Source organism: Lutjanus erythropterus, chromosome 3 (genome assembly GCF_056507025.1).
Source record: "Lutjanus erythropterus isolate fLutEry1 chromosome 3, fLutEry1.hap2, whole genome shotgun sequence".
Classification (NCBI taxonomy): Eukaryota; Metazoa; Chordata; class Actinopteri; order Lutjaniformes; family Lutjanidae; genus Lutjanus; species Lutjanus erythropterus.
Window position 1 is genome coordinate 30415447 of NC_139319.1, and position 26505 is coordinate 30441951.

General features: G+C 39.2%; 1 protein-coding gene across 1 annotated transcript in view; it reads right to left on the reverse strand.

Annotated features, from left to right (window-relative positions):
- Positions 1–26505, reverse strand: part of rptor (regulatory associated protein of MTOR, complex 1) — a 215648-nt gene that overhangs the window by 137737 nt on the left and 51406 nt on the right. Inside the window, exons 5-6 of the mRNA XM_084715786.1 lie at positions 6598–6756; positions 3167–3313 (exon numbers count right to left, since the gene is read on the reverse strand). Coding sequence (XP_084571912.1) covers positions 3167–3313; positions 6598–6756 — 306 coding nt within the window. The remainder of the gene's footprint in view (positions 1–3166; positions 3314–6597; positions 6757–26505) is intronic.

The following is a 26505-nucleotide window of genomic DNA, read 5'->3' on the forward strand; positions in this document are numbered from 1 at the left end:
CAACAGTGTGTATTTCAAAATGGCTGACAAAGTGTGTGTGTTGTTGCATGATCCATGTGCAGGCACAGAGTGTCGCGACAGAGGGACGTGGATGCAGGAGTACGTGGGTGACGTGGGCGATGTGGGGGACTCCCCACTCGGATCCTCTCCTGCATGATTAAAATGTCTGAGGAAGTCATCACTGTTCTCCTGATCTTCCATTACCCCTACCCATTACACACTTCCTGTGTGAGCGGGTGAGAAGGGTGAGCACTCAGGTGGAAAAGTGATATTGCTTATGGACGTTATGCAACTTCCCCTACATTTAACAGGGAGACTTCCTCAGTTTATTTCCCTCCGGAAACCCTGAAGCTCCCACCTTTAAAATAAATACTTTTTGTGCAATGATGCAGCTAATATCTTCAGAGTACACAGTATGCTCCATGATGAAAAAAGTAAAATATTGTCTCCAAAAATGAATGATCTAGTGTTTGTACATTCTTGCATCAGCCACACAGCATCTCTCAGTCAGCCATAGCCACTTCAGAAGCTTACCTCTCAGGCCTTAAAGCAAAGTTTTGACCAGAATTACACTCAACTGAAAACAGGCAGCAGTAGCTGAAACTTTTATCTTGGCTACAGCCTTGGGAGAACCCCAAGTGGCCCATTACTTAGTAACCCTTGTGCTGCCAAGACCTTCGGTCTGGCTGTCTAAACTACTCTTTTTTTTTAAAGGCTATCGTGCTCTGATTTGTGGCAGCAAAGATCAGAGGGTCAGTTTATTGTAAACAGGCACTACTTTGGTCAAAATAAAAAAATAAAAGCTCAGTTTGTAAATTGTGAACTTTAGGTATTGCAGCTTTGGAAAACTGTCTATGGGGCGAGGGTCCTAAATATAGTTCCAGGAATATTTTGAGAAAAACTTTCACTAAATCAGACAAAGTCATTTGAGCCAAGCATTTATTTTGTGTTGTCACCTCTGTACCTCACTGACAGGTGAGCTCCATGGCTACTATTGTTTTACACCTCAATATCTAGTCCAACTTGTGCCACTCCTACTATTCAGGAGAGGTAACAGTGGCAGCAGTTTAGATGTGGATATGAGATATGCTAATGGGTGCCACCTACAGGCAAGGAAAGTGCTTGGACACTTGAACACTTGGACCACTTACAAGGAAAGAGTCAGAGTCATGCACAAGTCTGGTTTCTCAAACCCACATCTGCCCACACCCGCCAGTCTTACTACTAGAACCAACCTGCTACCAGCAATTACCTTCAAGTCAAACTTGGAACCACCTGGACCTGTTAACATAAACCCACAATCCATCCAGTGGTTGAACACACAGTCACTCACTTATTCTGTACTTGTGTTGTATATGCCAGTAGGTTCAGCACAGGGGCGCTTCTAGAGGGGGAACCTGAGAGGGCACTGGCCAACCCTGAAATCCAACTGGCCACCCCAAGTGCCATCCTGATTCGCTATCTGTCCAGTGAGAGGCGGGAACTTAGTTTGAGCCAACTGTTTGATGATTATTCATAAATGTGCAGTGTTTACTTTTTAACGTCACCTACTTTTAATCTTTTATAAGGATAATTTGAGGATCATTTGCAACACAGGATTGTAAAATAAGATGTAGTTCTCTTTATTCTACTCGAAAGAACAAAAAACATGCATAAACAAAAAACTACATACAGCAAATTGGTGAATAAATAACAAACCATAAAAATAAAACAATTTTTCATGATGAAATGCTGAGGACAGAGGTAGAATATAGGTACAATTTATTTTTGAGAACTTAAATAATAAAGCACTGAACTCCTGCCTATAGCCCTTGGCTGTATGTCATTCCCCGGCTCTCTCTCACCCTTCCAGTCATATCTTCAGCTATCCTATAAATTAAAGGCCTAAAAGCTCCTCCAATCAAAGTTCTGCAATCTAAATTTGTTTTTTAAATAAATCTGCTGTTTGTGTTTTTGTATTTCAAGTTTTGCCAACAGAAATTAGCAATGTAGGCTGACAAAGCTCCTTCTTTGGTGCTTAAACTAGAACCACAGCCACTACTCAATCCAGTTACAAATCATTTACATACTGGACAGCTGAGTATGTTTCTGCTTTTCTACTATATTTCAGTTTTTTGATAATCAATTCATTTACAGAATTTGAAGTGTTAAACTTGCAGAACTCTTCAAGAATCTCTGGTTTCCACCTGGATAATGAACAATCAACAGCTGGTCTATAGGGTACAAACACCTCCACAAAAGTAAGAGACAAAGAAATTGTTTGTTTTCAAAAATGGACCATGGTAGGAATAAAAATACAACACTAAAAAATGAGAATATGTAGATGGTCTCCTTTGACAAATAACTACACAGCACAAACTCAAAATGCATGGTGCAAAAGAACAATTAATCACTTCTGGTTCCTGAAAGCAGGAAAAACATATTTGCGATATTGTGCAAAACAAGAGTTGTGACTTTAGCCCTGACGGTGCAGCCCTGCCGTGACCTCTGCAAACTTAAACAGAAAGGAGCTGGAGAGGCTGAGGGTGGAGAGACGAGTTCAGTCAAACACTGCAGCAACTCAGCAGTTTAGCTGCTGCCTTCACCTCCACTTTAACGGGTAACGCAGCGTTCACAGCAGCTCTTCTTCACTCTTGCTCTACCTCCTGCTCAGTACAGTTCATCCTGTACCTTTCCCTTTCTCCTGTTTTCCAGCTAATCTACAGTCTGGCTGAAACTTCCCCATGAATAATTGAGATGAATGACAGCACCATCTCATTAGGGATTCACATAACATGCCGTAGCCGGGAGAGAGAAAACGTAATAAAAAGATGAAGCGGTGGAGGTACTGGGGCTGGTAGTGTTGTGTGTGTGTGTGTGTGTGCATCCTGGACTTTTTTCAGAGAGAGGATTCAAGCAGAGAATCATGACTCGGCACTCACTGACAACACTTGCACACCCCTTATAAATACAGTATATGAGAGTGAGGCAGTGGGAGTGTATACAGTATGTGTGCATATGACAAATCGCCCACTTTGCCACTAATAACTCATAAATAGCAGTGGCTCATTTCGCCCTGTTTGCCTGCACACCAACTGTGTGTGTGAGTTTGACAACCCCACTACTAATTCACGTGTTGTGACGCACCATAAACTATGTGTGTGTTTGTGTGTGTGCAGCTGCCCACCTCCAGCTCCTGCTCCCTCTGCAGGGCAAACTGTTTAAACGACTTCACGATGATTCCCGCGTTGGAGCAGTCGTAGACGAAAATGGACGGGCTCCCCATCCACGTCTGCAGGTCGTAGATGGACAGCGGGATGTACTGGGTGTAGTTCTGAAAGAGGAAAAAGAGATGAGAACGGAGACGTCAGAGCGGGGAACGAGCGAGACGGCGCATCATGTTATTGCTGATAACTCACTTTTATAGATTTGTGTTTAATTATTAACTCGTCATCTGTTTGACGAAGAGCGCGAGCCGAGGAGAGAAACAGTTGAAAAGAGAAAATCATAATGAGGGAGAGACAGAAAAATGAGGATGATGGGAAACCAGAGGGAGGCAGTGAGTTATAAATCTAATAGCCACGCTACTATAAAGGTGCTATACCCTGCTATACTTAATGGAAAATTTGGTTCTACACCACTTCCCCCCGACGTTGCTTCAACACCAAATCCCCACTGATCTCCTGTTTTAGCAGCCAGTGACACAGCAGCTTCATTTTATAGGAAAAGGAATAAGTAGAAGGAGGGAGAGGAGGGAGAACAGAGGAGGAGAAGAGGACATAAGGCCCGAGGGTGTGCTGAGGACGCGGAGGTAACAGCTAAACCCAGACAGCAGCGGTGCATCATTGTGAGTGGGTGCTTACTTATAGGACAAACCGATGAACAAGTCAAAGTTTTTATGTCCGATTTGCAAGTCACAGAGCTTCTGCATCACAGTGGAGCTGGACCCAAAGATCTCTGACTTCACCTGTGTTTTGATCATTTCACCTGCAAGAACCTCAGTCAAATCTTAATTTAAAGGGACATTTCACTCTAAAATCAAAATCACATTTCTACCCTGGTCTTTAGTGCTGTTTATCCATCTAGATAGTTCTGGCGTGAATTGAGAGTTTGGGAGATATCAGTCGTACAGATGTCTGCCTTCTCTCAATATAATAGATATGGAACTAGATTTTATGGAACTTTATTTTTATGGTATAAAGGAAATAGTAGCAGTAGTTTTAGTACATAAAACTGCCCACTACATGCTCTGTAGATTATCCGAAGTAACTGGGTCTTGATTTATGGAAAGAGAAATTGCATTGCTGAGCTTTTCAAATGTATGTATCTACATAGTTCCATAATATTTGAGAGAAGGCAGAAATCTCCAAAACTCACCAACGCACACCAAAACAGTCTAGACAGATAAATAGCACTACAAGCCAGAAAAATATGTGCGTTTGATTTTGGGGTGAACTGTCCCTTTAAGATCGCAGCATGCAGGTAATTTGAGTTATTTGGTACTTTCTGGCCACTTTTCAAGGAGAACAGGCCCCCGTTAAGTTCCTCCCTGTCTGACCTTACCTGCATTTTAATCATTTTACCTGCAAGAATCTAGGTCCAATTTTAATTTAAAGGGACAGTCCACCCCAAAATCAAAAATACATATTTTCCCTCTGGCCTGTCGTGCTATTTAGCCATCTAGAGAGTTTTGGTGTGAGTTGCAAAGTTTTGGAGACGCTAACTGATGTCTGCCTTCTGTCAGATATAACAGAACTAGATTCTACGTAACTTTATTTCTATGGTAGAGAGAAAACAGGTCCTACATGAAACTGCTCATAACAAGCTCTGTGGATTATCTTGAGTAACCATGTTTTTTTCTGCAAAAGGACATTGCTGAGTTTTTCCAATGCATTTTGGTGCTTTGAACACCACAGGTTGAGAGCCATCCAAGTTCCATTATCTCTGCAGCCGACATCTCCAAAACTCTGAAACTCACATCAAAACAATCTAGATGGATAAGCGGCACTAGAGGTAAGACGAAAAATATCTATTACATGTACGTTTTTATCTTTTATCCTATTCCATTCTGAATTTAATTAATTTTCAGAATTATTCAGAATTTGTGTGCAACATGAAGGAACTACGATTCTAATGACATTGGTGGTCTTGATCCCTTGATTGAAAATGTAGTAAACTCATCATCATTTCAGTCATCAAAGTCACAAGACAGTTATTCACCAACACCATTAAGACTATGTGGGGTTGTCTTACGTGTACAATTATATGTCAAACGACGTGGTCACTTATTAATGACGCTCCCCTAAACCCCTCTGCTATCTCTCTCAAGTTGTATGGCTTAATTTTTAAACATTTTTACAACTGAATTTATTGAGGTATTTCTTAGCAGATACAACATACAGTTCAGCCTTTGATTGTGTGATTAGGTGTTTTTTTCCCTTTTTTTTGTGTGTATGTGTTGATGTGGGTAGAGACCTGCTGCATACAGTACAATCGCCATTATAGGGATGAATAAAGTTGTTTATAGATTTGCTTTTTATGCTTCTGCATTAACAAGCCACTACATTATTAACACACTTGTATGCATTCTTTGAGCAATATCAGGGCCAAATTATCCCTGGCTGACACAGAGTATGAAGAATTCATTAGCAAAAATATAAATAAATAAATTCTTTCTTATTCTTTAAATCAATGAGAGTACAATAAAACATATTTATGAAAATTTAAAGACAAAACAACACCAGTTGATTGATATTCCTTGTATTGCACACACATAAAACATTATTCAGGAAAATAAATAAAAAGGGGATCGGTTTTTGCAAATGAACCCTTTACTTGTTCATTAACAACATACATGAACATAACTAAATGTGACAACACTCCAGAAAGTTATTACATTGCTAACAAAATCATGGCAGCAGCAATAAAGTCTATTAGTTTCTATTTATATCTTTTTGCCATTGCAATTTTGTTAATTTTACCTGCTGCCAACCTCACTAACAAACCTGATCTTCTGATCCCGATTGTACCGTTAATATTTATAATTACATCTTGTGGACATATTGTGCAAATTTCTGAACTTGCACAAATAAGTCTGCAAAGGAATGAGGTAAAAGGTTGTACAGAGTATAATGGAATTCATATTCAGTGACTCTCTGTGTATCATAATCAAACTCCATACAGCCGTTTATCTTAGTGAACTAAACACATATATAAAATACCATAAACTACTTTCAGATGACAGTGATGATTTCTGTTACGTACACTGTTACATTGCCCTCTACACGCTACACCTCCATACAATTTTCACAGTTCAATAAATGCAACTGACATGTCACAAATGGTGTTTATTAAAGTGAAGAGGAATGGACTACTGCAGTGTTTATGCTATTTGTGGGTTGGTGGCTCAGTGTATGGTATACATGAGCTTTGCTTTCTCTGATTATTTCCTTGATTACATTATAAATGCATTATTGGTGCCCATATAAACAGAACTAGTGACATCTTGCAAATGATAATTACTTTATTCTTGGAGCCTAAAGGTATCTTAAAGGTATAGAAGAGCGTGGCTCATGTTTGTCAATGTGAGAGCAGGTTTCTCATTTGTGTGTGTGGTACCTTATTAAAGACCCAAATCTCTCCATTGACAGTCGGCCGTGGAACCCCGTGACCGTTGTAGTGGAATAGGACCCGCTCCTCTTTGGCGTTACGTCTCAGCGACGTGCACAGCTTCTTCACCTCGTCCACTGTGGGGTCCAGACTCTGCTTGTAACGTGCCTGAAAGAAACAGGAAACAAGAAAGGAAGGTTTCAGCATTTTTATTATTCTGGATCTAAAATTCATGTTTCCACCATTTTACCGATATTCAGACAGAAGCAGGAAGTGCATTATATCTCTCAGGATTAACATTATGTGACATAGTTTTTTTCCATCCTATAACAAGCAGCCATTTTTCCCAGGTAATAAACACATCAGAGAAAAATGGCAATGTTTATAATAATTACACTGTGCTTACTACTTACATTAAACTACATATAACTGTAAAGAGACCACTAAATATTTATAGTGCTTTATAACAATAAGACACATTAAGACATCCATGTCTATAATGCATAATAAACATACTTGTGTTATACTGTGCTTACAGTAATGTATAATTACAGTTACAAGCACTTATAATTATTGTTATAAACCATTATGACTATTTATAACATGTGTGTCATGCTGTGCTTATAGCAATGCATAAGTACAATTATAAGCACTCAGAAATATTCATAATGCTTTGAAACAACTATCATAACACATTGCAAAGCATTTTTCATAATGAGTCAATTAATTAATTAATTTGAATAATTACTGATCACTCATTGACATATTTTTGGCAAAGAGGTATTATAATATTAATGTTTAAGTAATATATACATTTTATAATGCATTATAATCACTATTATTGTTATAATGTAAGTATAACAAAAGTGTTACCAATGTACCAATGTATTGTGTATTATAGATGAGCTTTAATAAAAAAATACATATAAAATCACACACATTTACAAATTCATCACTCTCATTACATCATTATCCATCATGTTACATGATGCAAGACCTGCTGGTATTGGTGGGGTTTAAATTAATGTAACATACAGCAAACAATACTATGGGGAACAAGAGAAGCCTGGAAGAAAACACAGAGACATGCAGAACATCTCTGATACATAGATGGTCATGAGGAGGATCATCCTGCTGGTTTTCATCACATATTTCTTCATGTTGTATGAGTCACAAAGCTTGAAACACACAGCTCCTTATGTGATGGTGATGATGTCCTACTTTAACTTTGGTTCTACGATATGAGCAGAATAGATAATATTTCTATCTTTGACGTGAGATTATTTGTATATTTTCAAGTTGAAAGGTACAGTATGACGTTAACTGTAGCCAGTTAAGTGTTTACTTGAGGAAGCAGCTTGACATGTCAAACTAACCTGCCTGGAGCTGAAAGCCACAAAAGATGTTTTTCTTATTCAAGACATCTGAAAATTCAAGGAAACACCAAACAATACAAGAGAGAGCAAACAGAAAAGCCTCATACAGTAGAGATGTACTGACATTTAAAACCCATGAAAACTGCAGAAGAGATAAGGACACGAAATATCAACAACTTTCCTCTTGCAAAAATGAAAGAACTTGAGGTTTTAACTCTGCAATTTCAAGTTCGCATTAAACCCTACCATACTGTAATGCATATTTACGGTATTTCTGTTACTCACACAGCTCAAGAGGAAGTAGTCTCTTCCAGGTTGACATGGCTGTCATTCGAAAGGCAATTTGTTAGTTAACCGAGTATGAAAATACTGTGAATCATATGCTATGGTGACCATGTCAACATGTTGAACACCTGGGCAGAAACTGTATGGAATAAGATAGATATTAAACCTGAACTAAGTTTAGAATCAGGTACATGAGGTAACAGAGACTGATTAATTGCCCCCCAAAAAATCTGCGATTAGGCTGTTGAACTGATGGATTTCTAGCAGGCCACAAATTTTTGTATACAAGGTCTGTATCCCACTATAGTGGGCTATTTTTTCCTGTTGTCTTGACTTAGACTGTGTTGTAATACAATTAAAATTGCATTTTGCTGCAAAATTATCCATACTGTCCCAGCCACTTGCAAAAATATTTCTTCCTGTTCTGTTTTGCATTCAAAGTACGTTTCTTACATCTTTCTATATATTTTATATTTTCTGTATTTATCACTCACTTTTGAGCAGCTGTAACGTGTCATTGTCCCCACTGAGGGATCAATAAAATCTATCTTATCTTATCTTGTCCTTTTTAAAAATCAACAAAGGACCATCATGTTTGAATTAAACTTTATTGTTCCATGTATGTTTTTGCTGTGCAGGAAAGTGTGGTGAAAACATGCAGAGTGAATACCATTAATAAAAGTATACTGCATCTCCCTAGCTTCAGACAGAGTTCTCCATCGCCATCATGGAAATATGTTCACTTCACCAGACTTTCTAAAACCTGGAGAATCTGTGCTAAGGACAGTGAAGCTCTTTTGGGGGCTCTGGTGAAGAAGACCTTTCTAAAAAACCTCAATTTATTTGCCCCACATTTGTATGTGTTCATCACTCCGTACGACTGCAAAATCAAAAAGTATTGATAAAACATTTAAAGGGGTGTCCTTAAAATATTTCACCATTAAACAATATTGTAATTATATATTAATAAGCTGACTTTATTCGATTGTTGAATTTTACATACTTTATCCATGAGCAACAGCAGAAACCCTAATTAACTGTGAACAGTTCTACTACACATTATTCAATACACTGAGGCCCAAGGGGGGGAAAAAAACAACTTTTAATCAAATTTAACAGAAAATGTTCAAAAATTAGACATTTCTTGTGGAGGGACATGTCAAACAGTCTGGTCTGAGCTGCCCAAAAATAAGGTTGTGAATCAGTTAAGAGGTGACTAAGGAACTGGCAGACCAGAGAGAGACGTTCTGTTTGCAATGATGTAGAATCAGATTGACTCAAACATAGATGCTGTCCTTTGAAAGATGGCAAACATTTTAAAAGTCCTTTCCCGTTGTGGAACGAAAATTATTTTAGCTGAAAAACTCTGCATAAAATCACGGGGCTGATAGCACCTATGGGATAGTTTGACACACAAATGCTACAAATGTAAGTGTAATTTGTGGGTAAACAAGGAAGCTTTTACAAGGTTTTACACTTCAGAGTAAGAACTTTAAACAAGCTGTTGATAGTGGGAAGGGTATAAAATATGACATATTATAGCACCAGTTCTGCAAACCTCTTGTATATTGCTGTTGTACAAATCAGGCGCAGAGGTGCTTTTTGAGAGCAGATTCACAGTGAAACGCTAGAAGCAGATATTCTACAGATAAACAAACTAAAAACAACACAGAACGCTGAGTCTGAGGTGGTGCTTCTGTTGCTTTCTGCTGTCAACTTGTTTTCTCTGCCACCTGTTGCTTACTTTAGATCAGACTTCACCAGTCTCAGTGATTTTTCTTTTTTTAAGTGTGAAGTCAGCGTGATACTCGTGTCTGTACCCGTGTGGATGTGCAGCGTGGAAGAGCCACTCGAGAAACTTAAAAGGAGGAACAGTAGGAGACAGGGGACATGTGCATTGTTTGTGCTCCTTCAGTTCATTAAATAAAGTGTTTGTGTGTGCGTGGATGGAAGGGACACAGAGGTGTCAACTAGTTATGCAACAGAAAGGCGCCCGGTTAGACCAGTCTGAATCATTATCACACTCGCCAAGGCCCTTCTGTTACATAACTAACATGCCTTTTACCAAACAGCCTGCCTCCTGTCAAATGGCTTTGAATCACAGAGGCCATATTCTAACCTCAACTTCTTGCAAAACTTACCAACTACACAAACTTACAAAAAAATACGACAAAAACGCAGCCTTGAATCTCAGCAGTGTCGGGATAAACACTTAACCAATCAAATCCAAATTTTTTATTTGAATCTGAGAGCAGGAGTAACAGCATGATGCCAACTATTTAAAGTAACAAAAATATCCTGCTTTATGTACCTCAAAGGCAGACAGAAGCAGCATTTTCTTTGAGGTTTTGGGGCACCGTTTTCTCATCCAGCAGCACAGTGCGCACCCACTCAGCTGGACCATGAGTGCTGTGAGCTGGGTCAGGAGTGAAAAGACAACTGCCTACAGACTTAAGACTCCTTGCTCTCTTCCCATGCAGTGACTTCAGGATTTAATTTAGCCAACCAATTCAACTAGAACTGGTGATCGTTGGACTAACAAAGACCATTTAGATGAGTTTTTGCCAGTCAGCGATGGATGGGCTGATGATGGTTGGTTGGAAAATTTTAACATATTGACCAACCTTACTACAATGTCTGCTACTAAAGGGGCCAAATTGTTTACACCAATGACTTGACAAACATTACACTTGATGGTTGGTCAATAAAAGTAAACTACCTGTAAAAACCAATCAAAACCATCAAAACCAAACAAATAAATCCACGAGGAAAAAGGGAAATACAATAAATAGGGAATAAAAATGCCACTGTCAACTTTCAGGCCCAAATTATTTGTTGGACATCGCCAAATCAATTATATTTCTTTCTCATCAATAATAAAAAATAACAAAATAATGTCATGTTTCAGCCTTACCTCACTTTGCCTTAAAAACTCACAGTTAACACAATGCTCAATTTTTCCAAGTTAAATTGTTGAAATCACTTCAGTGGTCCTGTCTTTCCATGCCGTTTAGTAACTAAAAAGGCATGATTCTACCTCTCCCCGGTAGGATTTCAATTTAAAGCATCTACAGGAAGTGATGGTTTCGCTGACAGTAAGTTAACCATGCTTAAAGTAGAAATGATTGCAATCAAACACCAAATAAATACAGCACTTATGCTGAAGAAAGAAAGTCAGAGCAGTAGATTTGGAGCATGACTGTCTTGTACAGTCATGAAACACAGATCAAATAGGCAATTAATCATTTTAGTACAAGTTGTTGCACCTCTCAATGATTTTAATGGTCTTTATTAGCAACCAGACTTAATTTGTTCATGCTGGCCACCGCTATTATTCAACATTTACCTATTATTTTAATGGGAAATTCTTCAGAATTTACAGTATACAATTTATACCAAAAACAAACAAGCTGTGCCCTATATATAGAATTCATAGAACAACTACTAGGCGATTTGGAATTACTGATTTTGACCCATCATGTAGGCTATATTTATGACTCTCTGAGATGTACAGGAATTTATTATCCTTGGCATTTAAATACTACAGCTGTGTGATTATCATTTAAATGATGCTAGACGCTGTAATCCTAATTGTTGATCGTAATTCGTTGTAAATTTGCAGAATAGAATTATCACTTGCTCACTGTTCAGGCCTTCACACATCCTGCAGAGGCCAAACTGCACAGACTCTGATCAAAGACGCCACATCTCAGCTTCCCGTATCTGGATGAGCTTGAATTGCAGCGTGCTAGCAGAGCTGGAAGGCTGATTCAATTTGGGTATAATCAGATAAGAGCGTCTGAATGCCGAGAGACACGGCGCTCATCCCGTTGATATCAAGTGGTACCTGAATGGCATAATGGCATTAGCGAGAGACCTGCAGTGATGGAGGTATAGCGTCTGAAATCAGAGCTCGTATGGGAGGAGGCAGGGGATCGGTGGTGGGGAAGTATCATTTTGGAAGCAGAGTGATAAATTAAATGAGGAAAGAGAGAAGAGAGAGTGGAAACAGGCAGGTGGGACAAGTGTTTACACTTACCTGCTTGTAGTTGTTATTTCAGATGAATCCCAATTGTATTTAGAGGCTTTAGCAAAGCTCTTCATTTACATTCATGACAGTCGGGCATATTAAATTCAAGTGGCATAGAGAGATTAAGACAGATTCATATGTATGAGGAAGACACCAAGGAGAGTCCATTTAAACGTGTGTGTGCGTGTGTGAAGACCTTGACTCATTGCCTAACATTAACCACCCTGACCTGAAGGAGGAGCTCAAGCCTCCTGCGGAGACCGACTCCCTCCTGTCGATGCTCAATGCAAACTGCAGCTGTCTGCCTGAATGTTGCTTCTTTACCTCACACCACCTCTATAAAACATCTCCATTGTATCCATCAAGGCCACAGGAAACAAACTCTTTTTAAAGGTGTGTTCTGTGCAGACACAGTCGCCATTCATCATCATGTCACTTCCTGAGAACAGGCGACCTTTTCAGAGCAGCGTAAGCATTCAGGATGCAATTAAAATACAGGCTGTTAAGTTGTAAGGTGCGGTAGCAGCCACTCCGGCTGTCACACACATCAGGCTACATTTCAGACAACAAGAAAGGCAATGACTGCGGTGACGGCAAACAAAATAGATGCCAGTTTGAAAGCTGAGCAACATTTCACATTTTTCTCGTATTTTATAAAAAATCCCTCTTTACTCTCTCATTCCTCACACTGGAGAACATGGACATGGACATGGGAAGCCAACACTCCAATAGAAATATAAACTATAGAATATGTTCATCGGGACTAGAGGTGTCGTCAATCAATCAGACTGAGCTTTTAATTTCAATACTAGAAAAGGCAGAAAAAAATAAGTTTCTCAACTTGAGGTTTACGGCGTGCATTCAAACAGAAAACAGCACTTCAAAGGCGACACAGTGCAGCTTACTGGCAGTTAAATCACACTTAACACCACAGAATTTCTTTTCTTGTTTTTGGAAAACGTAAATGACAGTTGTTTGGACTTACAACCAATGATTTCTTGATCTTTAGAAATCAAGACTTGATAGTCTAACATTGGCAGAGCCGTCAGTGCTAAAAAAAAAACAAAACAAAAAAACAGTTGAATTCGAAAAATTTAATACAAATCGGGAATTGTGGGTTTAGAGAATAATGACTCTCCTAATCATCCCTCTCTACAGCCTCCGATGCCCAACCTCCCTCTCGCTCGCTCATTCAAATCTATTTTTCCTGCTTTGATATTGAATTTTTGACACCTCTGTATATACCTATGTAATTTTTGATTGTTGGAACAGCGGAAAGACGAACCAAAACAGTTTGGGTGAGTTTTGACGGCGTGCAATTAACCAGAAGGATTACACTGCAGCCCGATGCATGACTGCCAGCTGCAGCAGTCTCACTCAATACTTGACCAAATTCAAAAACTGCTGCACCCATTAGTCTTTTAGTCACAAAAATGTGGAATAATAAGGTCCAGGTTGAAAAATACTGCCTTCAATGGAGCACATGCCTTTCATAACTCCTGTGAAAGAGGCAATCATTTTAGGTTGAAGGATAAAAGAAAAAAAAAAAAAACTCAAAGGAAATGTTAACATGGATGACGGTGACAGCAGCAGCCACTTATTGTCAGACAGAGGAAATGAGTTAAGTCAACCTCTGTCCCCTAAATCACCAATCAACATGTGAGTAACACTTGGCTTGTTTGATGTGAAGTAAGGAACAGAGAGAAAAAAGCACAGAAGAAACAGAAAAAAACAAAAGAAACTTGAGATGAAGTGTTTCAAAGCACTGTATGCTCTTACTGCTTTTACCTGAGTAGATCACTAACGCCAAGAAAACTCACTCAGGTTAAAATTGAAAAAAAAACTGTCATCGCCATAGCTAATCAATGAGTTTGGTAATTGCTAACTGGTTCATGTGTTCTGTAAAAGGTAGTTTCAGCCAGAGACTGAGACAGATGGGAAGGAATACAAACACAGCATACAACACAACTATAATATACTCATTCTGGTGTGTGACAGTAAATCATGCTGAGCTTCACTATAGCTGAAGGATTTATTAATCTTCTGTGGTGGTCATGAGAAGCTCAGGCACAAAAGAGCATTATTCAGTTTGTAACTGGACTTCATTTGTCATAAATAACAACAGTGGTCTTGGATTCACAGTGAGAGAATAATGCATCCTGCTCTTCAACGATGGGGGGAAATGGTCTCCATGATCAGCAGACAAATGGGATACATCTGTTTATGTGTTAAGCAATACATCAATGTTACATGAGGTTGTGTTTTGTCTCTTGTGCGTTCTCACCACACAAAAAATCTGGGAAGAGGACAGAGACTCAGCCTTTGAGACTGTCTGGGCCATACTAGAGCTCCAAGGATTACATTTTGAACATCAGGATTACAATGGGGTTTTTAGGTATAAACACAAATTTGTGCATGCTATGGATCAGGAGAGGCTGCCCAAAACAAGCTTAGGCAATATGATTTTTTGCAAATAATTTTTATTACTTTATTAAGGGATACTGTCATAAGAGTATTATTAAGGGATACTGTCATAAGAGTAGCGCAACTCCTTTAAGGAATATAGCAGTGTGTAATGTGTCTGAGTGGCATGCAAGTGAGGGAGAGAGAGCGACTAGCTGAGAGTGAGAGTGCAGTCAGCAGAGCAAAAATGTAGTAAATGTAGCTGTTGCCGATCTGGCATTAATTGTACAGTTTAGGTTATCAAAGTTACCACGAAGGAAGCTGAGCAGGAAAAGCTAACGCCAGAATTGTACCTTTAATAAAAAAAACTAAAACATAAGTCCATGCTAAACTCAACACAGAAGGTTCTCTGTGTATACTAATCCATTTTGACATCTTAAAAACAGTCGTTATTGTTGTTAGCTCTCCACTGTCAATCCCATGATCCCTAGGGTTGAGTCTGCCGACCAATTAGGTGCTTTGTTTCTGACTTGTAAACTAGTCAGAGGCTGTGACTTGTGACTTGACTTATTGATAGATCCATGTGATCATCTCAAACACACTGAATAACATGAGATTGACCCTTCCAAATAAAATGTAGGTAATGAGCTCAGCCTATATGACCACGGTTTTACAATAATGCAGTTGTCATCACAGCCCTATACAATATACTGTATACTAGGGCTGTGCATTTTTTTAAATCTAATTTTAGGAAAACTGTGACATTATAAAGAACAGGCCACCATTGATACAGTATCACAAAACATAACATCTCAAAACTCTAGTGTACTGATATTTTCTTACAAACCTACTGTATACTGTGAGATGTTACAAATTAGTAAATTGCCAGATATTTTTCCAGACATTGGAATGAGGGATGATGAAAATTAATCAATGATCGATTCATCGGTCATTAAGGATTTGGTCAGTCAAATAAAATTTAATCCATCTCCTATCAAATAAAGGTATGAAATATAACAGATTATTTTTATGAGCGTGCTCCGCATGTTATGTGATATTCAAGTATATGTGTTTAATATGTTGGCCTTTACATCTTAACGTTTCATGTAATGTTGTCAGAGAATATGCAGTATGTTGCTGTGGAAATAAAGCTTTGACTGAAGAGGGAATAAAACATTTGGTATGGTTTGAAAAGAAGCAAAAAAGTTAAATTGATTGTTAATGTTACCAATAATTGATTAAGGAAAGTGCTTAGAATGTGCGACTCTAATTGGGACATACGACTATTGTATGAGGCCATTATATGCATGTTGTGAGTCAATGAGGACTGCTGTATGGTGATATTCTACTGTATTGTTTTGTATTGATGTACCTTGACTCTCCTCTCCATGAAGATGGTACAAAAGCAATAGGAACACGAAAGGAAACATCATTTTTCAAGGAAGCAATGGTCACTTCACAACAGGAACCTCTTGTCGATGAAAATGCAAGGGTGTCATTGACGTGTTTCAACAAGTTCACTTACCCACCACCTTTAACCCTCGATGGCGAATGTTAACCCCTACAACCTGCTTCGTGTTTGAAAAAGGGCCAGCAAATTGACCGCATTTCAGGAAACCAACCTTACACCTTGGTGAATCACTTATTGATCCTCGAGAGGATACTGTGACAACACGTATGCACAAGCATTGCATTTATTCCCACAAGCTCTCATAGAACAATAAGCCTCAATGCTCTTACCAGCAAATTGTCAATATTACCGGCAGTCACAGCACTTTCACGGTCACAAACACAAACACGCATAGGTCTTTTCAGAGAATCTGAGACAGAGATTCGAAAAACATCTCCTTCAGAGTGAATGGGCTTTGGAAAAGGCCATTACTGTAAAATGTGTCAAATGAAGACATTATTGGGGGTCTTGCTCAAACACACAGAAGTCAATGACGTCAATGATGGCATTGTGTGAGGCAGTCTAGTCTGGCTCACGAGAAAGAGTCTTCAACAGCAGACAACCACTGATAACAATGAAAACTGGAAAGATAGAGACGACTTTCAGTAACACCACTGCTGCTAGTTATTACTGCACACACTGTGTATGATCAGTAGAGTGGACTGACTGGACTCAAAGGCTGTTGTCATGATTCAATTTATTTTTTGCCTCTAATGTACCAACAAAGACACAGTGGTAGCCGACAGGTTTTTATAGTTAAAAATAACACTCATTTTTTGCCACATTGACCAGCTTTATACCCGTGCAACAGCTCTGGAGGGGTTGTGGGAGTTTGCTCATCCAATCTTAATACTTTGTGTACTTAGGCTTACAACCATGTCACCTGGGAGATGTCGTTGGGGGAGAACAGGATACTGGGGCCCAAGAGTTCTTGTAGAACCACAGTAAGAGCAGTGTAAGCATCAGCAACAAGCCTCAGTGGATGTTGGGCTGTGTCTTGTCACCAATTTCATTTGTGATTTATATGGATAGTAGCCATGGTGTGGAGAGGTTCCAATACATGGGCCTCGCATTTGCTTCTCTGGTTTTTGTGGATATTGTGGTTCTGCTGGCTTTTTTTAGACCCTTCAAACCTCTAACTTTGAGGTCATGGTACTCTGCCGGAAAACAGTGGATTGCACCGTTGAGGTTGCGATTGAGATGCTGCCCCAGGTGAAGTGTTGATCTACGTTCCAAACCTCACCTATGGTCATGAGCTTTGGGTAAAGAATGAAAGAATGAGATTGAAGACACAGGCATCCAAAATGACTTTCCTATGCTCGGCGTCTGAGCTCACCTTTAGAACTAAGGTGAGGAGGTCAGACATGTGTAAGGGGCTCTTTCACATTGAAAGGAGTCAGCTGAGGAAGTTTTGCCATTGGGATTGGGATGCCTTCAGTCAGTCTTGTTTCTATATATTGTTTGCGTTACTTGTAACCCCCAACAGCTCCACATTTAAGCTTCCAAACCTCAACCTTTCTGAGGATATTCCCATAAAAAGGTGTTGTGGATCATGTAAAAGGTGTTGCTTCTCAACCTTGTTGATTAATCTCATTATCCTGCTGACCACTTTGACGAGGGGAAATAGAAACATCAAGGATGTCAGTGCTGATTCTGACCAAAAAAAAAAAAAAACAAGTTGGAGGTTAAGCTAATTTGCAAAACAAAAAATACAACCAGGCCTTGCGTTTTCCAAACAAGCTACAGATCACTTGGCCTGTTCACTGACACACAAAGTAAATTAAGACATCTCTATTGATGAAGAGTAAAACAATCTGATGTTTGCTCGCTCACATCGCTTTCACTTAAGAAGTGGTGTCAGGATACTCCAAGAACAGCTGGAAGACGTAGCTAGGGAGAGTCAAGTATGGACTGTCACCACTGCCCAGTACAGATAAGGAGCGGAAAATGGTTTGATGAATGAAAGAATGGATGTTCCAGTGCTCGCTTGTAATCCAGGTAACTCAGATGATGTTGCTTTTTCTTTCCAAGTTCTTGAATATTGTAATTACACTGTTTTCATGTCTTCACCTCCACATCTAGTCAAAAATGTGATTATGACAATATATCTAAAACAAGAAAATAGTTTGAACAACAAGGAACAACAAGTTCAGTGTAATTTTAAAAAGTAAATAGGTTGGTGATTTATGATAGTAAGGTATGTAAAAGGGAACTCTCAGCCCTCCAGCAATACTAAACTGCAGCTGGCCGTAAGATCTGACCTGAAAGGGGGCAAACAAAAAGCCAATTCCCCTACAGGGATCAATAAAGAATAATTATTCAAATTTAGCAGAGCAACAGATTTGATAAATGGCAAGGAGTGCTCGGGTGAACAGGCCTGGGTGTTGGTCGTCATTTCCCCAGTGACAGCAATCCTGCTGGGTCCAGTGTGTCCGGACTGAGTCAGTTCACAGCAGGTCGAATGGAGCAGAGGGAGAGATGACACGTCTCCTTCTTCCTGCCAGCACACACCTCCTGTTAAGATCCATGCTGCCATTTCTCAGTCCCAAAATTACCGCTTCAGGCGCGTGGATGATTGCACTTTTAAGGAGTTAAAACAGCACACAGACATTTTGAATTTCTCACCCAAAGTTCAGCATGTTGTCAAAAGGGCTACTGTCCACCAAAAGAAAATTTTGGTTGACCGAAATACTACCTATTCCTCACACAAATGATTGATCTATAAATCAACCGCAGTGTACTAAGTGCAGTCTACCTGTTACCCTTAATGGGTACTAATCAAAGTTACACAGCATTGGTAGTTTGACCATTTCTTTCTCACACGTAGTTACATCATTACCTTCAGGCAATGACTATCAAATCTAGTGGTACATGCAGCAGCAACACAAACACACACACTGGCATCGATTGTCACACTAAAGATGAAGCTAAGCACTAATGCAGCTCACTCACCAGATAAACTACAAGACAAACAATAAAATAACATAAAACACAGCAAAACTTACAGCTTTCGAGTTTGAATTCAGGTCACAGACAGAAGGTATCGATCTATCATTGAGCTTGTACTTTTACCTCGCAGTGTTCGCTAAGAAAGCAGTCGAGCTTAGTAAATCCACACACATGTTGTTATCAAAAATAAACTCAGCTTTTCTGACTTCTGAGGCTGGGGGCCGACATATTGATTTGTGCTGGTATTTTGACATGATCTCAATTAGTTTGGAGCCCAGTGAACGCTCTGTAAACAGCCAATCACTCCGAATACATCAGCTCTGCATATGTCTCACCCCCCAACTATAATGGATTAAGAAAGGCTTTTCTCCTTATTAAAGTGACACCAGCGGCTGTCCAACCACTGAGGATTTGCTCGGACAAGAGCATATCAACCAACCAATTAATCAAATGACCACAAGGTCTCAGCCAACTTGTGAATAAGGGAAGAAACTGACAACCAAATACAACTTATAACTTTGTAAAGATATTATGTGATCCATATGGCAGATATCTACTGGTACATTAACACTCATGATTTAATTTCTTCTTCATCTGCTCTCGAGTTTAAGACAAGTCTGATGCTGGAAGAGAGCAGCAGAAGTCAGAACACTGCTGCTGCAGCTGACTAAGTGACATGGGTTATGTAACTGGCAGAAGGTCCAAACACACTAAGTGCTTGTGCACTGCACGGTAAACACGCTGAGATCACACAAAAAAAAGATTTCCAATACAAACTGCTTCAATCATGAATGAACAAACTGTTTCATATGACTTTCTGAAAACTTCTAAAACTTAATCCATCTTCTTCAGTGTTCAGACCTCTACAGTAAGTCTGTTTGGAACATGAGCTGAGAAATCAATGAGGCTGTCTCTCTTCTGACCATAACAAACCTCACTTCCTGAAACCTTTTATTACTTAGCGCTCGTTCACACCGACTTCCCCTTCCTCTACTGGCATTTTGTTTAGACATCAAATCATACCTTTATTTCCCACATGCACCTTAGCTTGCAGATGCTTTGGACATTTTCCATATCAAGGTCATGCGAGAACTGGGTACGTGCAACATTCCCACCAACTGCTATTACTGTCCACTGGACAAAAGACTGGGATTTCCCAATAAAGTTTTGGTCAGCTGTGAGCTTACTGAATGTCCGTATCTGAACAGGAGGAAACCTAAGGTTTTCAGGCGTTCTTCAAAACACATTATTTCAGTAATTACAGATATCATAACTGTTAGAAGAAGAAAACAAAGGGCAGTCAAACATTTTCACAAGAACCAAATGTGACTGATTCCGCATCAGATTCAGGAAGCTTTAATAGGCTGTATTTGATGAAAATCTGTGTGTATGTGTTTGTTCGTGTCAGTAGTGTAAACGTGTGTGATAGAGAAGGGGCATAGAGACCCCTTAAGCACCAGTCCAATTAAAAGCTGAGTTCCGAGCAGTTCTCAGAAGTCTTTGTGTAGTTCTTTGTGTAATTAAGTCATTCTATGTTGGGGCAGATGGTGATGAAAACTGACGAACCACTGCACGGATCGATGTTTTTTTCCTCTTGCCCGTAATAAAATAGCTTTCCATCAAAATGTAGCACAAATTTTAATCAAATTTCCACAAAATATGCTACAAATTTTAGGGGCTGACCACATTGAGATAAAGAGCTGGTGGCGCTAATTCTCCACTCTGGTGTTATAAAGTCATTAAAAGAGCATCAGTCAAACCTCAAACAAATGAAAAGAATCAGTGATGTCTCCTCGTCCTCCACACAGATCTGATGTTTTTGTCTGCTGTTATTCTTCTCTTCAGTGGAAGTGAAGCTTGAGGGGACATTTGTTGCCCTTTGATATGGTTTGCGTTTGTTGCACTTTTTTTCTTGCTATTTCCACTCAGGTTATTTTATATGCACACTGGAAATGTGTATTAAAACCAGCAGATGGAAACACTATTTACTACGAGGTTAAAATGCTAACTGGATAATGGCTTAATAATTTCATTAATTTTTCGAGCATAAATACCAAACATTCTCAGATTCCAGCTTCTCAAATGGATTTGCTGAATATATTGGGGTTTTGCATTGTTGTTCTAGACAAAACAAGCAAGTTTAAGGTGATACGATCACGATTGGCATTTTGTTTTAGTTTTTGACATTTTGTATACTCATCAAGAAACTAATTTGACATTTAACTGATGATGAAAATAATCATCAGCTGCTGCCCTAAAGCCGTGATGTATTCAAATACTTCTGGTCCCTAAAAGTCAGGCAGGAAATAAAAGGGCTACAATGGTTCATCTCGTGGATGTAAACTTACTAACAGCTAAAACTGAAATTCATATTTATGGGTTTTTTTTCAAATCCATGGTGGAGTACAGCACAACAAGAAAGTGTCACTATCCAAATACTAATGGACTGCTGTAATAAAATGGAAGTAACTAGATAAAGTGGAGGGATAATCAGCAAATCAGTTATGATCCATTATGTATCAGAGTAAATTGCCTTGGAGAGAGAGCAAAGTGTCTTCTTGGAAGTGACTTTCAAATAAGACTCTATTAAACTACATTACCAGAAAGGCGCATGCTTGATTCATCTGTGTCTCTGAACAAGCCATGTCAGGACAGGATCACCTTAAGGTCCAAAATATGCACACCTGTCCTACATTTGTGCAGTTTCAGACTTTTCTAATTGTGAAGTTATACAAACAAGGCTGAACATTCAGCGTTTTATTTGTCTTGAAGTGCTGGTGAATACACTGAAGGTGTCACTAAGTCACAGTAACCTGTGGTCCAACAGATGCATCGAAGCAGCTATTCTTGTCCCGAGCAGCCGGCTGCCTATTACAGCGCTCTCCTCTGCTCTAATCAACTGCTGCCCTCATTTCCAGCCACCTGCAGGGAGACTTACACCAGTTGGTGATTGAGGAGGGATTGGAGCGGGCAAAAGTGCCACAAACCATTAGCCAGGAGAAAGAGCTTTGGGACTGCTGCTGTCTCTGACTCTGTGTGATTTCAGGACAGTGTGTGTCTACGTACTTCTAGTCAGGGAATCTACTGAAAGTCAAATTTAAGTTTTATTAAAAACCGTTTCATTATCTCCTGGAATTCTGATCTGAAATGCTCATCCTGCAGCGTCCTGCACCTGATGTGCATAATCAAGTATCATCTTATTCACAGAAATTAATAAGCGAGTTACAGTAGTGATTCATTAAAAAACTCTAGTGAACAGGTAAATAAATCATAATGCAAAAACACTTAAAAAATAAAAACACTTTCATAGTCACTGGATTTGATGGCTCAGAAATAAATCATTTGTGCTGAGATAGTGAATGATTGCTCACAGCCATGTTTTACCACAAATAACAGCACCAGGTAGAGTAATGAGTCATTATTAGTGATCAGGACTCCAACAAACCCACACACAAATTGCGGTCATTAGTGCTGCAGGACAGGAAGAATCCAGCTTACAACCTTTTTAACCACCAAGGTAGAGAAACAGCAATCTGTCCGCTATAGTTGTCACAAGTCCAGAATTTTAGTCTTCAATACAATATTAGTATAAAAATCGATTGATTGATCTTTTTTTAAAAAATAAACAACTTGCACACAGTGCTGCTACAGAAAAAGTCACTAAACATTGTCTGGTTTTGTTTCAGGACGATAAGGACTGACATGAGGTCCTAATGAAAACTTTTTCATTGCTTCAGTACTTTTGAATCATTGTAATGTTACTGAATTGTTTTTTTCATATGTGGTATTGAAACCGTATTAATACTTATTAACAACAATACTGTCAACAACAGCCTATTTCTACTGAAATGCAACCAAAGTCTTTTCTATGTATCTGTGACTTGTGTCTTCAACTACAGTAATAATCGGCCGATAAATCAACTATAAAAATAATCATTAGCTGCAGCCCTACTTCTACCTTGAAAACAATATCAGTGGAACCCTGTTGCTAAGCCCTAGATACTGGGGAAAATAAAAATATGTCAACCCCAGTGAAAACGAGAGAGGAGAGAGCAACAGAGTAGGATTTGAGTTTCAGGGTTAATTTTGAAATATGGAGCAGGAGGGCAATGAGGGGGATCACACATGAACACACAGGATGGGATTCCTGGATGGGATGTAATCAATCCAGTTCACTTCAGAATTAGCTGGTAATTCTGTACACAGCACCAGGGATGCAGCCGCGCGTCACACACACACACACAAACATACATGTTATTTGAGGCACACAGAGGATGTCTGTCAGGATAAAGGATGGATGTGTCAGGATGTGTTTCTCGGTCCCAGGGGTCATTTGGAGTGAGGTACGGTTTCTGTGACTGACTACCACACACACACTCGTTCATACATGTACACACAGTACACACAGGAAACTGCGGAGAGAAGACAGCGACAACTGAGCGTCTCTCCCTCCTCCTTTCCCAGTCTGCATCAACCGCATTAGTTTCTTATAATAACTCAGCAGCAGCGCCGAGGGGTTTCACGAGACATATTTATAACTGGATCAATGAATCTATATCCTCTGACCTGGCTGCAACATATTTCCTCTGTGTAAGTGTTCAAATTGTTTGTGTATTTTTTTTAGTTATTCCTTGTGTCTTTTGTATTTACTATGCAGGTGTGTCTGTGCCTGCATGTGTGTGCATGAGTGGTTCCCCAGTCTCCTCATTAGTGCCTCCACTCAGAACGTCAGTGGCTCAGTATTCATCATGACCTGAGGAAAAGGACCTGGACACCAAGCAATGAGCTGTTTTTCTTGTGTATCTATTTGCCTACATTCAAGTTTGATCTGCTAATAAATCAATGGCTTAGTTAGAGTGCAAAAACTTTTTTATCTGCTTACACAAAGAGGGGAATCTGTAACAGCCTAATGGACTGCGATATAAAGTCAATTGCAATTATCAATTACAGTTACTCTCCACGCTGAAATTGCACTATGCTATTAACGCAGCAATGCGTTATCTGGATATGACACCATATTAACCTGCTATCAAATTATCATCACCGGTTTATTCGGTACACCCACAAAAATCTGTATCAGCCAACAGCCCTCAATACTTATTTAATGACAATAGTAATGTTGTTTTCCACAGTGAGCCAAGGCAGTCAAAGTATTTCAATAAATAAGAGATTATGCACTAAAATAAGTCTTAAAAATGACTACATACAAAATGTGGAATATAAACATTTTCAAATAATTCAAAATATTTCTAAAACTCAGCTCATATTAAGACGTACAGGGCATACAGGCGTCTCCTTCGGCCTAAATGAGCATTAATCACATAAATGACAGAGACAAAGACGTGTTGTGAAATTGCATTATTATGTAATGGGGAAAATGGTGTTGTGAAATAAAAGCAGACTTTAGAAAGAGGACATTTTGAGGTAAAAATTGCTGGTCGAAAAATACAAATATGTCAGTAACCTCTGTTAGAGTGAAAAGGAGCAGGAGGTAATTACATTTCATGATGGAGTTTTAAAAGGTTACTGGGTTATAATCACAATTTCATGATTACATTTTAAGTTCTGTCTGCATGATCATTCACGTGTTAGACACTTATTTAAACAATTAATATGTAATATATTTACTGGATCATAAAATGACCATGATATTTCATCAGAGGTTAAGGAAACACACTAAATTGACATGCTGGCTTCTCATACAACAACGCTACAGCCAGCATGTTCGCCTTTGAAATTTCCATTTCGGTGCATAACATTGGTTTTTGTTTTGTCCTGTGTGATTTCACGCACTGCTCGCCTCACATTTATTCACTTTACAAGCAATGAGAAGGACTCCCTCTAAACTGCTGAAATCTTCTATTAAATAATAACATTTCTAACTATTATTTGTTTTGTTTTGTAATTAAACATTTCAGCAGTAAGTGAGACAGTGTGCAGGAGTTCTTTTCATTGTTTTTAATTTGCAACTTCCTCCTAAGCACCTGTCACACATTCAGGTGTGAGAGTTTTTAATATGGAGCTAAAATTAAAATCAAATTATGTTAAATGTTCGCCAAATGAGTTAGTATCTGTTAAACTGAGCAATATGTGTATAATAAGTATTATGCCTGGCAGTCACTGAACAACTTCACAACTGTGTATTTTCAAACCAGCAAGCTTTTATTAAACAGGCTAACAGGCTTAGCTTCAGAAAAAATCTACATGAGCTACTGAGGAGAGTGTTCATCAATAACTTTATCAGTAAGATTTTTGATCCAACATCTCTCCATGTTACAAACCTATCTTTCTAAAATCCAGTCTGACACCATCTACCACTGTAAACACACACATCTCTGCCATGATAAGTGTGCTTGTGAATGTTAAGACTTTTTAAAGTCCTTACTTTACTATTTTATCTTTCTTTAATAGAAATGATTACACTGTCAAACCTTCTCCTGCTCTATTTCAACCAGAAGTGTTCCTTCCTTTAGACTCACAAGCAAAGCAACAGAAAAACCTTGAACAAATTTGATTTTCCATTAACACCTTACTTAAAAAAAAAATGCTGCCTTTCTGCACATGCTCAGTCAGTGTGATATTAGACATGTGTAGTAAAGCCCTCAGCAAGGCCAATAAGTACTTATTCACAGGGGGGTTTAAATAACACCTCTAATTGTGATGCCCTTGTGCCTGCTTAGTGAGTAATGTATGTGTGTGTGTATGTGTGTGTGTGTATATGTGTGTGTGTGTGTGTGTGCGTGTATGTGCGTGCGTGTGTGTGTGTGTGTATACGTAAAAGAGAGGTGTAAGCATGTGGATGTCTGGTGAGTCCTCGGTGCTGTGATTAATGAACTCGCTGTGTGTGTGTGTAGCTGCGACTCCAGCCCTCCGGGCATTAGAGCCCATTGAGCATGCATGGAAATGACCTTCTTCCAGTGTGTGTATGCATTCATGTGTGTGTGTATACATGTTCCTCAAGACTAAACACACCCCCACCCACCATCCACCATCCACTCCTCCTCCCCCGAGGCATCAAAGCACTGGGAAATGGACATTGGAGTGTAATTTCTGCCCCATTCCTGGAAAACTAAGTGAGGAATTTGTAACTAAAAATAGCTCCCACATCATCAAATCTAATAGGCTTTTTGGATGTAGCTACGGTGTTATAGCAATGAGTAAGAGAGCATCTCTCTTCATTGAAAGGAATAATGGTTGTGCAAGAGGCTCCATTCATACTGCATTAAACGTAATGACATTGAGCAAGAGGCTCAAGATGGCTTTATTGGATTGGCACTCTGTTATGTCAGGAAAAGGAAAAGACAAAGTAGCCTAAAAGCCTTCACGGTAAATTTCTGACATCACTCAGGGTAACTTGTTCGCTTTCCCAGATTTGCAGGGTTGTTAGGCAGCTGGAAAACTCCTGTGGTATCTTATATTACCCG